Raw genomic sequence first — 16,770 nt, forward strand, 5'->3', positions numbered from 1 at the left:
CAGAGAGAGGAATGAGAGAGATATTAACAACATAAATATATATGTAGAGGATGCCTCATCCATATGATGCTTAGAAGGCAACACTTTCAAATGAATCTATCCAATAATACTGGGAAATGTTGAGAAATTATTCATACATAAAAGTTCTGATATCTGTCTCTCTAGATGTTTGTATATATTGATTCTGTGCTTAGCACTAGCCATAACTTAAATTGCAGGCACTATCATGATAGCGTTCAGCCAGAAACAGAAATCTCAGCTAAAATTCCAAGTGAAGGGAATTAATAATTGAAGTGCCCAAGTAGAATTTCTACACTGGGCAACCAAAACTGCTTCGTCAGCATTCATGGGGCTTCTTGGAGAATGAAGACTCTTTTCTTGAAAATGGATTGAAGAGGCAAGGTGTGCTTCTGCTGACAACAGAGGATTGATAAGCATGAGGGGCAAAGAGGGTTACTGCATAATTTAGGCCTGCTACCTCCGGTTTATGACTTTTTAGGCCCTTGAATATGTTGGTTTTACACATGCTTGATCGAGTGCTTGACTGGTTTCTGTATATTTTTGTGTTCTTTGGGAGCCAGTGTGGTATAGTGGTTAGAGTGTGGGTCTGGGACCTGGGAGACCGGGTTCTAGTCTCCACTTGACCATGAAGTTTACAGGGTGACTTTGGGCCTGTCTTTGACTCTCAACCTAACCCATCTCACAAGGTTGTTGTGACAATAAAATGGAGAGGAAGAGGACCATGTGTAAGCCTCCTTGGGTTCATTGCAAGGAATAAAAAAAGTGGGATATAAATGTGACAATAAAAATACTTTTAAAAATCTGTCTGAATCTCAGTGCATTATACACATGAATTGGTTGGCAGGTGTGATGTCTAGAGAATGGAGGGTAGGCATCTTATTAGTCCCTACTTAAACTTGAATCATGGCTTAGTGGTTGGAAGTCGATCACGAGAGCTGGAGAGAGAGCTTGAACTGAAAGTGAGAATTGTAATCTGGAAAGCTGTTATGGCTGTGAGAGCACATGTAAGATACCAACACTCAATCTATATATTTGTTTATTTATTGCATTTATATCCCGCCTTTTTTCCTCCCAAGGAACCCAAGGCGGTGTACATAATCCTCCTCCTCCACTCCATTTTATCCTCACAACAACAACCCTGTGAGGTAGGTTGGGCTGAGAGTCTGTGACTGGCCCAAAGTCACCCAGTGAGCTTCCATGGCCGAGAGGGGACTAGAACCAGTGGTTATCACACATTAGTTCAGACAACATGCTAAGCCAGGATTAGACCACTAACCCTTTTGCAGCAAAAGGTTAGTGAGTGTGTTTAAACTGTGGTTATGTAGCCACCATGGTTAGGAATGTTCACACGACATGCTGAGTCATGGTTTACGTGACACGCTAAGCTATAATATGCTAAACCATCATATTTAGCTCAAAATGCTTAACCACCATGGCTTAGCATGTCATTTGAACAGGGTCAGTCTTCCTTCCCAGTTCAGCTGTTTGAGAGCTGAAGGTACATTTGAAACAACCCATAATTTGGTCAGGGACGCGCCACAGATCAGTAGTAGAGAACTTACTAGGCATGTCTAAGGCCCCAGGTTTTATCCCTGGCAAGTTCAGTTAAATATGGAGGTGTTTTTACTCGGGTGTTGTTTGGACTTGCCCACGTTGTTATTGAATATATTTTATATTAGCATCTGGAACATTTCAAACTGTACTGGGAGTATAGTGAACCATGGGGGTAGTGTGGAAAGTTCAGAGGGTTTTTGTAGACACTATTAGAAATAACACAAATTTGATCTATCCTTCTACCCTTTTATTACGCAGTCTGTATAACACAAATGCTTGCTTGTTCTAGTCTGACACAGTTGGTCTAATAAAAATAGATTGCAAATTGGTTCCGATATCATCTAACTCTGAAACGTCCATTTCTTCAACCAGCACTATGGAAGTGGGGCATTAGTAAGGACTTCTGGGTAGGGGGGAAAAACCCTTCTTTATGGCTTTCTGCTATTTATAATTTTAAAAAATGAAAATTATAATGCGCTTCTGTCCTTTTCATGTGTAGATGGCTGTCGAAGGAGGGCAGGAACAGGCAGTAGAGCCTTCCAAAGGGCGTTGTCTGCGCCGTACAGTGAGCGTCCCTTCGGAGGGTCAGTTTCCTGAGTATCCACCAGAGGGGGCTACTAAACTTGGTAAGTTGTGCAAGTAGAACACGCAAGCTAGCTTTCTACGCTAAGGTTTCACGTTCCCACAGTACTGTCATCGTCTTGCCTGGATTGACAGCCATTTAGCATTGTCAATTAGTTTTGGGAAGTTCAATTACTTCAAGGTATTAGGATTTATCTGAATTAGTGGAGTTTCTGTAACGTTCCCAAGCAGGAAGCTGTTATACAGCACTGATACGACAATATGCTTTTTGAAGTTTCTGAGCAACCCTGGAATTTATAGCCATTTGTCCCAGCCTGTGTCAATAGTGCAATAATTTTTAACGGCACTTTAAAGTGGCTCCTACTCCTTGACTGAGCTGCTTGGTTGTGATTTTATTTTTATTTCAGTCTTATAACTTCTAGGTTTTTCCAAGGGCTAGACTCCAGTCTGTGCTTAGATCTGACATTTTCACTGTTTGGTCATAGTGCTCCTACTCAGTTTAATATAGCAACTCTTAGTGTAGCCCTTGTGAAGCAAATATATGATAAAAGCACAATTGTCCTGAAGAGAAGAAAGGAGAAAGTGGTCCAGCAAAGTGATAAAGAGAAAAGGGAGAGTTAAGAAGAAAGAATGTTGGGAGTGGTGTGAAATCCTCACAACTTGTCTGTCTGGAAGAGCCTCTTCCCCTCTCTCTTGGTAGGACAGTGAATAAGGAGTTAGTGCCTAAGAACCAGGGCTCTGGGCTCAAGCACCAAATAAATCCTGTTGTTTTGCTCTCTGAGGGTCAAACATGACATGATGGAAGGAGTCACCAGTTTTGTTCATTCACATGTCTGCTCCATTCATGTATAAATCATGTTGGCTCATTTTTACAGCAATCCAAGTGACTTCCCTAGGTGACCAGCTACTAAGCCATAGGCAAGGGACAGCATTTTCTTCTTCATGTGCTTGTCTATTCTCTGATTTTAACAACACACTGTGTAGGTGAGTGGAACTGAATCCTGGAAGCTTGTGACTAAAGGCATAGTAGAAACTTGTTAAATCAATAAACTCTTCCCCCTCTCCTGGCTTACTTCAGTACACTCTCTCACCTCAGATACTTTTCTCCCCAGCTATGCTCATGACCAGTATAAAACATAAGCCAGACGAAAAAGAAAATTCTTGACAGGGAGAGTTCATCACCAACACACACCCTTTAATATTAAAATCAGATGCCTTATACAGGAGCAGGGCAGGTGCACATAGAAACAAGTGTGTCTGCTTCCGTGTTGTGTCTGATTTGACCCCTAACATTAGGTTTCCTAGCAGAGGCCTCTAGCCTGTTCCTCTGAACTTATCAGACACAGATGCCATACCTGTAAGTCCCGCCCCACCTGCTTATCACATGAGTACTCTGTGGCTCTACCTGGCCCTCCCTTGCTGAAATGACATCACTAAGTGACTTGCTTAAAAAGAGCTCAAATACATGTATAGGATGGGTGCTCTTACCTCTTGGCAGCAGTGTAGTTATTAGTGACTTCCTGTTGATGTGAAGAATGCATAAGTGGTTGTTTGTGCTTTTTCCTGATTTTGCTTTCCAGGCACCTTTAATCAGCAAATTATGTGGTTAACAACCTGCAATTGAGAAAGAGTAGAAGGGTACTTATATCTTACTAATTAGCATATTGTAGTTTATAGTCATCAGGGCAGTGTTTCTGAAGCACCTGCCCTGTGTTTCTCTGACAAGGTACTCATCTGAGCATTTTCAGGGACGCATTCCAGGCATCGTTAGGAGAAAGAAATGTTGCTGTGACTTTCAAATGCAATAGGAGATGACAAGAGAAATATTTATTTATTTATTACATTTTTATACCGCCTAATAGCCGAAGCTCTCTGGGCGGTTCACAAAAATTAAAACCATCATAAAACAACCAACAAGTTAAAAAAACACAAATACAAAATACAATATAAAAAGCACAACCAGGATAAAACCACGCAGCAAAATTGATATAAGGTTAAAATACAGAGTTAAAACAGTATAATTTAAGTTAAAATTAAGTGTTAAAATACTGAGTGAATAAAAAGGTCTTCAGCTGGCAACGAAAGGAGTACAGTGTAGGCGCCAGGCGGACCTCTCTGGGGAGCTCATTCCACAACCGAGGTGCCACAGCAGAGAAAGCCCTCCTCCTAGTAGCCACCTGCCTCACTTCCTTTGGCAGGGGCTCACGGAGAAGGACCCCTGTAGATGATCTTAAGGTCCGGGTAGGTACATATGGGAGGAGGCATTCCTTCAAATAACCTGGCCCCAAACCGTTTAGGGCTTTAAATGTCAATACCAGCACTTTGAATCGGGCCCGGACCTGGACTGGCAGCCAATGAAGTTGTAAAAGGACTGGCGTAATGTGATCTCGCCAGCCAGTCCCTGTTAGTAAACAGGCTGCCCTGTTTTGTACCAGCTGAAGCTTCCGGACCGTTTTCAAAGGCAGCCCCACGTATAACGCATTGCAGTAATCCAAACGAGAAGTTATCAGAGCATGGATAACTGTAGCTAGGCTATCACTGTCCAGATAAGGGCGCAGTTGGTATATCAGCCTAATCTGATAAAAGGTGCTCTTTGCCACTGAGTTCACCTGTGCCTCAAGTGACAGTTCTGAATCGAAGAGCACCCCCAAACTACGGACCCGATCCTTTAGGGAGAGTGCAACCCCGTCCAGGACAGGGCAAACATCACCTCTCCGGACAAATGAACCACCCGCTAACAGTACCTCCGTCTTGTCTGGATTGAGTCTCAGTTTGTTAGCCCTCATCCAGTCCATTACCTTGCCCAGGCACTGGTTCAGAACAGTCACTGCCTCACCTGGGTTTGATGAAAAGGAAAGGTAGAGCTGGGTATCATCCGCATATTGATGACACCTCAGTCCACATCTCCGGATAACCTCCCCCAGCAGCTTCATGTATATGTTAAACAGCATAGGGGATAAAATAGAGCCCTGCGGAACCCCATGGCTTAGGAGCCACGGCACAGAGCAATAATCCCCCAGCACCACCTTCTGGAATTGGCCATCCAAGTAGGAGCGGAACCACTGCAACGCAGTACCTCCAACTCCCAGCTCAGACAACCTATCCAGAAGGATACCATGGTCGATGGTATCGAAGGCCGCTGAGAGGTCTAGGAGAACCAACAGGGTCGCACTCCCCCTGTCTCTCTCCCGACAGAGGTCATTCCACAGGGCGACCAAGGCAGTTTCCGTTCCAAAACCAGGCCTGAAACCCGATTGAAATGGATCTAGATAATCCGTTTCATTCAAGAGTGCCTGAAGTTGTCCTGCAACCACCCGCTCAAGCACCTTGCCCAGGAAAGGGATATTAGCCACCGGCCTGTAGTTGTTAACGTCCTCCGGGTCCAGATTAGGCTTTTTCAGGAGTGGTCTAATTACCGCCTCTTTTAAAGAGGCCGGCACCACTCCCTCTCTCAAGGAGGCATTTACAACCTCCTGGACCCAGCCGGCGATCCCCTCCTTATTTGATGTAATGAGCCACGAGGGGCAAGGGTCAAGCACACAGGTGGTCAAGCACAAGTTATAATAAAATATAACTTATTAAGAGAGATGCATTGCTAAATTGACCAATGGGGTTGGCATACTGGTGCATCTTTTAATAGATCTTGCTCAACAGATTGTGCCCAAAGTACCATGTGAGCCATTTATACAAAGTGCTACCACTATGGCAATGCAATAACCTGCCTGGAGATTGAACTTCATTCATCTCCTTTTTTATCGAGTTAATTGGGAAAAGAGTCCACTGAAATTGCAGAATAATTGTGTCTCATGCAGCATATTTCATATGGATTATATAATGCATTGCAGTGCTACCAGTGAGTGCATCAGATATCACTGGCCATAAGATTTTGTAGCTAGATAGGCATCACTCTGACAGTGCAAGGAAAGAAAGAGCAGAAGAAAGGTCTGCAAAAGAAGGCCAAATCTATGGCTTTGTATCATTCTCATTATTTCTCCATTAGTTTGAGTTAGTTGTTGTTGTTGTTGTTGTTATTATTATTATTATTATTATTTATATAGCACCATCAATGTACATGGTGCTGTACAGAGTAAAACAGTAAATAGCAAGATCCTGCCGCATAGGCTTACATTCTAATAAAACCATAATAAAACAATAAGGAGGGGAAGAGAAAGCAAACAGGCACAGGGTAGGGTAAACAGGCACTGGGTAGGGTAAAACTAACAGTATAAAGTCAGAACAAAATCAAGTTTTAAAAGCTTTAGGAAAAAGAAAAGTTTTAGATTAGTTGTTTGGGAGAATCTCATTGCGTGAAGAACATGCTTTGCAGTGAGCTGAATACTTATGTGTATCTCTTAAAAAATTACAATGGGAGTTGATCTTGTGAGGGAGAGCATCCGACATGACTGAAGCAAAAAGGGAAAACAGATGGCAGCCAGCAGCATGTGCTACCAGCAGTCCAGGCAACAGCTGCACCCAAAATAGCTTTGGAATGGACACCAAATGTTCAAAACCACAAGAGGATAGATAAAATAGCCAAGAGACAAATTGCAGTGCAGAACTTGCCACTCCATCCCGCCCCATGTGTGCTCACATGCACACACAGATATAATTTGTCTTGTCTTAATAAACAAGCATATTTTATGCAGGATGATGGCTGAACTTACTGCTCCGGGTTCTTGAGAGATATCCATTCTGTACATTATGTACAGTGAAATTAAACGTCTAGGCTGATTGATTTGCCCCTTGAGTCCTGGATTCAAATCCCTTCTAAGTCATGAATTTGAAAGTTTATGAAAGCCATGAAAGTTAGTATATTGTAGCATCAGTCAGTATATGTAGAGAGATCTCGTTGGTGTGGGCCTTTGTGAGACTGTAACCCTTCAGACAGTGTTGAGGGGCGGGAGGGGCAAAGCATGTTCAAATGCTTTGCCAGGGTGAACAAATTCTCTCTGGATGCCGAAAAGTATCAGGCTAGAAGAAAGGCTAAACTAGAACCCTTTCAATTATCTAAACCGCAGAACAGTCATAAAGATGAACTAATAAAAGGCTAAACTTCCCATTGAAGGTTCTGAATAATTGGTCACGATATATAAAAGCATGCATTAAATGCATACTTGTGCTGCCATCCTTAATACATAGCCATAATTGGGAAAATTACCAAATTGCAAACAGTTTGCATTCTCTCATTTCTCGATCATTATTGCCCATCTTGATTATAAATGGGGCCCCAGTATTCATTGTCTTTATTTTATCTAACTGTTCCTCATTATTTTAATTACATTTCCAACTTCAAGGAAAGGGATCTGGAACGCCCCCATATTGTGGTAACCCATATACATCTTTGGTCCTCTTTTAAAAACTTACTATACTTTTAATCATTGCTCCTCATTGATATGGAAAGATATTTTTAAAAAAGTTTGCTATATTTTAGAAGGGGCATGTTTTGTATTTATTAAAGGATGTATGCTGTCTTGTCTCTTTTGATACAGAAAGTATGTTATATAATATCCACATTTTAAATGTATACTTTCTAGCTGAGCAGTTTTCATCCTAAAGTAATAACAAACAGCCTTTTTAGTATTCCCTTTAGAAATCAGTCTTTTTAAGAACTTCCAAGTGCCTCAGCGTTTGTCTTAATAAGCAATTGATTTGTGAAGCAGCTTTAGTTTGTTCTTTCCCTGTATTTCCATTAGTACCTTATCCACAAGTAGCCTTCTATAAAGCTCTTAACAGTCCATGACTTGGGATTTCAAATTTCTCAGGGGGGTGGCTCCCAAAAAGTAGGATGGACACAGTTCATCTGGTTTGCAGGCCTTTTAAAGAGGAAATTGTAAACTGAGTTGAATCATTTGCTTGTAAGAAATAAATAAATGGGGCAGGGGCAGAGAAAATGTAGGGGGGCAGACCCTTCCTAGCCCACCCCTGGCTAGAGGCCCAATTCCAATCCTTCAGTAGGTGCAGTTACTTTACAAAACACAACCTTCATATTCCAAGTTCAGCGCTTCTAAGCTGTGCTTGTTTCCCCCCAGAAACTATTAAAACGGCACTCTGAGGAATGGGAACCGATAAGGCAAACATCTCTATAATCAGGGTTTTGGTTACAGGAAAGAAACGTTGTACCATCGTAAATATTAATGGTAAACCCGTAATTAGTAACAGCACAGCCTCCCCTTCCTTCTCTCTCTAATTGGAAAGAAGACAAAACAAGGTTTTGGGATTCCCTTGTGTTTTGGAAAGCTGTAATTGTTGCAAATGAGGGAAAGCCAGCCCTAAAATGAGTCTTGGGAAGGTAAATTAATGGCCATAGCCTGTTGAAAGAGTTTATCTTTTCCTCATCTTTGCATATGCCGCTGCACGGTTTCAGTGTTCATTCATTGGGCCCTAATGATTAGGAACTAACACAGGGGTAGGGATCGCATGGCCCTCCAGGTGATGTTGGCCTGTAACTCCCACCAGCCCAAGCCCGCACAGCCAATAGTGAGGAATGATGGGAGCTGCAGTCCAACAACATCTGTAGGGCCATGCGTTCCCAATTCTAGCTAAAAGCAAACGGAGTGAGTACAAGCAGCCTTCTGAATGGGCGCTGGCTGGGTTCACACAACATGCTAACCCACACTCAGTGGTTGGGTGTGGGTTCCTTTAAACTGTGGGTTGTTCATCGAATCTTGGGTTAGCATATTGTCTGAACCCAGGACATTTTCTGCTGGTCGGCTTGTTAACCATGCAGTGTGGCTTATTTTTCTTGAACAAGCCACCGTGAGAGCAATAGGTTGTTGTTGGGTTGTTCAGGGTGGTTAACGAGCCACACTATATGGTGACAAGCCACCCGGCAGAAAATATCCTGGGTTCAGACATGCTAACCCATGTTTGAACCAACAAATCGTTTTTTAAAACAACCCACGCTGAACCACTGAGTGTGGATTAGTGTGTTGTGTGAACACAGGCACTATCTTTTCCTCATATATGTTACTGCCAGGTTTCACTGTTCATTCATTTGGCCCTAATGATTAGGTGGGGGAACGTGAAGCCTACAGATCTTGTTAGACTGCAACTCTCGTCAGCCCTAGCCAGCCCAGCCCAACCAACGGTGAGGAACAATAAATAGGAGCTGGAGCTGAAGCCTAGTTTTTAGTTCCTAGAAATGGTTTTTATTATTTAAGCTCTATTTGCAAGTCTAAACTCTGCTATTCTTAACTTTAGACCACATTTTTTCCAAGTAATCCTATAGCTAAAGTGGGAACAATTTTGGATACACGTGATCGCATGCAGTAATGCCTGTTTGAGGCGCTCGTTCATTTCAATGAGGCTTGCACTAAAGGTCTTTTCAGTGGATTGCCCCGTGATTGTTAGTGGCATTTTGATGTTCAGGTCTTGGGTCATCTCTTTTTATGGTAAAAAATCTACTTGTGATTTATTCAAGAATACCTGCTATGCTGAAGAGAACTTACGAAGTTTGCTTAAGGCCTGAGAGGGGGAAATGTAGTGAAGAAAAGCACTGTTATGAAATATGAACATCTTTAATAACCCCTCCCCCCACCCAATTATCTGTCCTAAGATTGAATTGCATCTCTGGCAATCTCAGGAAAATCTCAGCAGAAGCTCTGCCCTTGTACTCACAGCCTCTATGATAAGCAGACTCCAAAAATGTTTCTTAGGAAGTGTCACATCTAACAGAGGGAGTTTTATCCAGCGAAAAAGGAGACACGCATAATCTCCTCGTTCCTTCCTATCTGTCAGTTGTTGCAGTCAGGGTGTCAGGAGTGATTATGTTTTCTCCACAACTTGCTTCCTTGCACAAGGACCACCCTAGAGGCAATCCCTAAGACTTGCCAACTGACCTTGAGAAAACCTTGTTGGATCCACATAATTAGAAGCAAGAACCCTATGCCTGCCTCCAAGGAAATGATTGAACAAGTTATTTCTCTCTCAGCCCTGCTTTCCCAAAGCACAGAATTGAAAATTTATGTATGTATGTATGTATTTATTTATTTATTTATTTATTTATTACATTTCTATACTGCCCAATAGCCGGAGCTATTCTGCCCATAGAAGGATGTTGAGTATCCTGTCCTGAAATAAGGCATTGTCCCTCTTGTTGATGTGAGTGTGTGTAGATTAAAGATCTGTTCTGATTGGCGAATTTTTTGCCCTTAAACCTCTCCCTCCTGCTTAGCCCTTCTCTCGTGCTATGGGATTATGCAAGAGGTAGGAAAGACTGCTCTCTTTCATTGGGGACTGAGGAGACAGGCTGGGCTTGTCCATAAATACTCCCCCGCCCCTCACAGTCACACATACGGAGCTGAGGTGAGACAAGCCATCCTTACCCTTAAGGTGGCTTCACCCTAATGATGTGCAACCAGGGTATGAAACTAATGGCAGCCTACTTTGGAGTAAGTAGGAAGCTCACGTGGCAGGATCTGGGGACATGCTGTTTGCACTGTATTTCAAATGGAAGTCCCCACAGTATGGAAGGAGGTATGGAATGATTTGCTGAATCAAACATTGAGGGCTTTACAGATTATGATGATTACTATGGTGGTGATTTGACGTTAAATTTCATTAATAAGGGGAAGAGCACTTGAATTATTTATTTATTTATTTATTACATTTATATACCGCCCCATCAGCCGAAGCTCTCTGGGCGGTTCACAAAAGTTAAAACAGTAAACATTAAAAAGTATATAAAATTTAAAAACCATCAGAAACATAAAAACAACAGTATAAAAAAAACAGTATCCATTTAAAAAACAACAGTTCTGGGGTCCGTTAGAAAACAAACTTAGCGCTGTTAAATGCCTGGGAGAAGAGAAAAGTCTTGACCTGGCACCTGAAAGATCACAGTGTTGGCGCCAGGCGAACCTCATCAGGGAGATCATTTTCAGTCGGGGGGCCACCACCGAAAAGGCCCTCTCCCTTTTTGCCATCCTCCGAGCTTCCCTCGGAGTAGGCACTCGGAGGAGGACCTTAGATGTTGAGCGCAGTGTACGGGGGGGGGGAGTTTCATGTCGGGAGAGGTGTTCCGTCAGATATTGCGGTCCCAAGCCATTATCTAAGCATTCTCTTTCGTGGTCTCTGTGCATCACACACATATGGGCTCTGCGCCTGCGCTGAGCCAACCGTCGGAACTTCTAAAGCTGAGAACGTTGATTTTGGCGGGAACCCCTCCCCCACCACCGAGTGCGCATGCACCGCGGGTTCCCGCCTACCTCCTCAGTTTCTTTTCTACCGCCTTGCTGGCAACACGCTCGGGACTTCGCTCCTATACTTACCTATTCAACCTCTTCGAGAACGTTTGTTCTATTCTTCTATTCTTCCTTCTTCAACTTGCTCCCATTCCTTCTTTCCTAAAAAAAAAAAAAAAAATCAAAAATCGTTATATACTCTTCTCTTCCTTCGAAATCTACCTTTACTTTCTAGTAGCACATGGCACTTAGAGCTCCATTCAGGAAGTGCGTAAAGTGCCGCAGCAAACTTCAACCGGCAGACGGTCATTCCCTCTGCCTTCTATGCCTAGGAGAGGCGCATGTAGTTGATTCCTGCGCCCACTGCATGAGTTTCTCCAAACAAACTCAAAAAAATCGTTCCAACCGCCTAAAGGACGTCCTTTGGAAGAACGCACTACTCGCAGTCGACCAACCGAGAACCATGTCGACAGAACGCCCAGCGGGCACACCCTCATGAGGGCAAGAGGCGCCTGCCCCTCTTTCAACGGGCACAGAAAAACTGCCCAAGAAGAAAAAGACCAAACATCAATCCCTTGATGAAGCGAGGGCAAAGAAGAGGAAGGCAGATACTTCCAAGCAGGAAGGAAAAAAGGCGAAAAAATCGGGGGTCACTCTTACATCCCCAGCGCCTTTCACCTCGCCGCCGCACCCACGCCTATCCCCATCGACATCGATATGCTCGATGTCGAGGGTCGATCATGGAGAAACACAGACTATCCGAGAAGGCAGCGTCTCTCGATCACAGAGAGAACCTACGCCGACCTATAGCCACCACTCATCGAGGCGGGAGGATCAGCCTCATGCATCGAGAGGAAGCCGGCACAACACCGCATCACTCTCGGAGGGCAAGATTCAAGACTCATCCTCACCAGGCCTGATTATTGTCATAGATTTGCCACAGCAGCTATCTCCCAGACAACGGGCCTATGACTCTAACCTATCCATAGCATCTAATACACCTCGACATAGTGTTTATGAGTCTGGGAACAGATCCCCTTTAAGAGACAGAAGTTGGATGCGACCCTCGGCGTGGTCCATCCCATTGAACCAACAAGCCTTTCGAGACTCAGACCATGATCTTTACAAATCCAGAGCAGCCCGATTGGGCTCCTCCACTCCACTCCACACCAACACGCCACAGCCACCATCTCGAGACCACGGGACCAACCACCACCGGTCCCACGTCGGGGCATTTCCCTCACAGCCAAACCAACGGCCATAGCATCAGTGGCACCATCTTTCGATGACCGTCCACTCCCTCCGCCACCAACACGGCACACAAACGACAATCAATCGGATTCAGGTTCTGACGATGATTACCTTTCCGATGCCACATCGATGTCGTCACCACAGCCATCGATCCCGTCTCCCGTCGAGGCAGTCGAAATGCCAGAAGGCTCTTCTCCATCGCAGGACACCTTCCACTTCAACGACCAAATTTTAAGGATGGCTCAATCCTTGGGCATCCAGACCCATCAACCTGTAGAAAGAATTGAAGACCCAGTTTTTGATGCCATCTGCACCAAAGCAGCAGTGCCGGTATCGATCCCCTTTCTACCGACACTACTACAAACGGCCAAACTCTCGTGGAAATCTCCAGCTACCATGGCCCCCACATCAAGAAAATTGGAATCTCTTTATCGAGTACAAGACAAGGATGTAGGTTTCCTTTTTACACATCCTAAACCCAACTCCATTATTGTAGAGTCGTCACAGGGAAAGTCACAGAGGGCCCATGCTTCCCCTTCAGATAAAGAAGGAAGACGTCTCGACTTAATGGGTAGAAGGATTTACTCTTCAGCGGCATTGGGCTTCAAAGTGTCCAACTACCAGGCTACCATGGCCTGTTATCAACTCCTCCTTTGGGAGAAGATCGCCTCCCTATGCGACTACCTCCTGGAAGAAAAGAGGGAGCTCACTCACATTTTCCAGGACGAGGCTACTCGCTTAGCAAAACTACAAATAAATACCACCAGGCACCAGGTTGACTGCAACGCAAAATCTATGGTCGCAGCGATCGCCTTACACCGACACGCATGGTTACGGTCAGCTTCAATAACACCTGAGGCTAGGTCTCGTATCGAAGACCTACCATTCGACGGAGAAGGGTTATTTAATGCTAACACCGACGAGACAATGGACTCGATACAAAAGGCCAGACAAACTGCGAAGAAAATGGGCATGACACAGTACCAACCCCAAACTTTCAGAACAAGATACTGGAACAAACCTTTCCCACAAAATAAACAATACTCTGACCGATTCCAACGCACAACCCAACAGCATCGCTAAAGGAAGCAGCAGTACCCTCGTTTCAAGCAATCTCGCGGGAAACCAGACGCTGCCTCAAAGCGGAGGCTTTGACTCGGGATATCCTTCCGCCCTAACCAGCTCCTCATACGACTTCAACCACCGACTTCGACCTTTTGCCACCGAATGGGAAAACATAACATCAGATGCCTGGGTCCTCAAGAACATCCAGGAAGGATACAAAATAGAATTCGAAACACTTCCCCCTTTCGGTACCATAAGAACTACCAGACCATCTCAACCCCTTGCGAAGGAAATTGCTACCCTCCTGAAAAAGGGTGCAATTACAAAAGTCTATCCAGACGTAAGAAACAGCTTCCTCTCAAGGTATTTCATGGTACCAAAGACAGACGGAGGTCTTCGCCCTATTCTAGATTTGAGAAACCTCAACCGCTCCATAAAAATCAGGAAATTCCGTATGACCACTCTTCCCACGATCCTTCCTCTCCTACAATGCCACATGTGGTTTGCATCAATAGACCTCAAGGATGCATATTTCCATATAGCGATCCATCCAACACATCGGCGCTTCCTAAGATTCCTAGTAGGAACCCAGATGTACCAATTTCAAGTTCTCCCTTTCGGATTGGCAACGGCTCCGAGAATCTTCACAAAATGTGTCGCCGTCGACTGCGCTTCCCTCAGAAAAAAGGGCATAGAGACCTACCCGTACTTAGACGACTGGTTAATAACGGCTCATACACGCTCCGCACTCCAAACAGCGCTAAGAGAGGTAATTCAAACAGTAACAACCCTCGGACTTTACATCAACCTCGAAAAGTCAAAACTCAACCCAACTCAAAATATACAATTCATCGGAGCAGTCATCGATTCCAAGACGGCCAAAGCCTACCTACCCATCGACAGGACGAACAAAATAATAGCCCTAGCACATCGACTATCCAAACCCTCCCCAATGACGGCCTTCCACATCCAGCGCCTCCTGGGACATATGGCCGCAACGGTATCGGTGGTGCGATGGGCAAGGTTGCATATGAGAACCCTTCAACACTGGTTCATCAAGTCTTTCCCAAACATCATGGACGCCAGGAATCTCCATGTCACCATTCCGCCAAAAATCAGAACGTCCCTCTCATGGTGGAAAAACAAGGACAATCTCACCCAAGGAATGCCCTTTGCACAGACCCCACCGACATACACGCTGACAACCGACGCGTTGACACTCGGCTGGGGTGCGCACTGTGCACATCTACAGACACAAGGGAAGTGGACCCTAGCAGAGCGCAAGATGCATATAAACCTACTAGAAATGATTGCAGTCCAAAAAGCCCTCCTCACCTTTCAGGACCTTCTCACAGGTCACCACATACAGCTCCTTACCGACAGCATGTCAGTCCTGTGGCATCTGAACAAGGAAGGCGGAACACATTCCTCATCCCTAATTCGAAAGACAATACAGATTCTCAATTGGTGCATCCTACGAAAAATCTCGATAACAGCGATACATATACCAGGACAAGACAATATTCTAGCCGACACACTAAGCAGACAGATAACAACATCCCAAGAATGGGAAATGGACCATTCCACGTTAATTCAACTTTTTCGTCGATGGGGACAACCAGAGATAGACTTATTCGCTACTCAACACAACACAGTCCTAGAGACCTATTGCTCCAGAGGAGGCATAGGAAAAAACTCAAAAGGAGACGCATTCCAAATCAAATGGAACAAGATCCCCTTCTATGCGTTTCCCCCAGTTCCATTGATAACCCACACTCTACACAAGATAATAACAGACAAAGCCAAGGGAATACTGATCACACCATGGTGGCCCAGGCAAGCCTGGTTTGCCCCCCTCCTCAACTTTCCCTCAACTTATCGAACAACCGGTTCCTCCACCTACCGACATCAATGCCACTTCTAACTCGTCATCAAGGAAAAACCCGGCACCCAGACCTCCAGTCCCTGGGACTGACAGCATAGAATATCCAATGAGGGACCAACAGCTGCCACACGAGGTTAGATCAATCCTAGAAGCAGCTAGAAAACCATCTTCCCGAAAGGCCTATACAGCCAAATGGAACAGCTTCCTCCGATTCGCTACCGAAAACCATATCGACCCACATCATGGCTCTATCCATGGAATACTCACCTTCTTAAATATGCTATTCCAAAAAGGCCTACGATTGACATCGCTGAAGGTCTACCTAGCTGCAATTTCTGCCAACCGTTCCACAGTCGACGGATACTCTGTCTTCTCACACCCATTGGTACGACAGTTCCTCAGAGGAGTTAACAACCTAGTCCCACCACTAAAGGACTTCACCCCGCAGTGGAGCCTATCAGTAGCCTTAAAAGCTCTTCTGGACCCTCCCTTTGAACCGTTAGCGACAGTAGATCTAAGACTGCTCACTTTAACAGTAGCCTTCTTAGTCGCAATCACTACCGCACAAAGGGCCAGTGAGCTTACAGCTCTCCGCATAGATCCACCCTTTCTCATATTTCACAACGACAAAGTAGTGCTCCGGACAGACCCAGCGTTTCGTCCCAAAATAATCTCTGATTTTCACATTAACCAAGAGATAATTTTACCAACTTTTTTCCCATCTCCTTCTTCACCGTTAGAAAGGACATTACACACTCTCGACGTCCGACGAGCCCTAGCTTTCTATAAAGAAAGAACGGCTTCATACCGAAAAACTAAACAGCTTTTCGTTTGCTACGGCGGTCCTAAAAAAGGACTACCAGTATCCACTCAAAGATTTGCCTCCTGGATCGTACAAACTATAAAACTGGAGTACGAATCCCAACACCTCCAGCTCTCACAGCCAGTGAGGGTCCACTCTACGAGGGGAATGTCGACATCGACAGCCTTTACGAGGGGAGTCTCTATTCCAGAGATCGAAACCAGCCACGTTCGTCACACACTACAGATTGGATACCAGATCCAGAAGTGACGCTAACTTCGGCAGAGCTGTACTATCCGCGATCCTTCAGTGACTACAGCCGACACCAACCCACCTTGCTAAGTCAGCTTGCTAATCTCCCGTATGTGTGTGATGCACAGAGACCACGAAAGAGAAAGACAGGTTGCTTACCTGTAACCGTAGTTCTC

The 16,770-nt window shown here is 44.7% G+C and overlaps 1 protein-coding gene across 8 annotated transcripts in view; it reads left to right on the forward strand.

Annotated features, from left to right (window-relative positions):
• The window catches only part of RASAL2 (RAS protein activator like 2), a 254,018-nt gene that overhangs the window by 112,939 nt on the left and 124,309 nt on the right, over window positions 1-16,770 (forward strand). For all 8 annotated transcript variants that reach the window (XM_063134272.1, XM_063134281.1, XM_063134231.1 and 5 more), the window contains one exon: window positions 2,075-2,201. In XM_063134272.1, coding sequence (XP_062990342.1) covers window positions 2,075-2,201 — 127 coding nt within the window. The remainder of the gene's footprint in view (window positions 1-2,074; window positions 2,202-16,770) is intronic.

This window comes from Elgaria multicarinata, chromosome 1 (assembly GCF_023053635.1).
Source record: "Elgaria multicarinata webbii isolate HBS135686 ecotype San Diego chromosome 1, rElgMul1.1.pri, whole genome shotgun sequence".
NCBI lineage: Eukaryota > Metazoa > Chordata > Lepidosauria > Squamata > Anguidae > Elgaria > Elgaria multicarinata.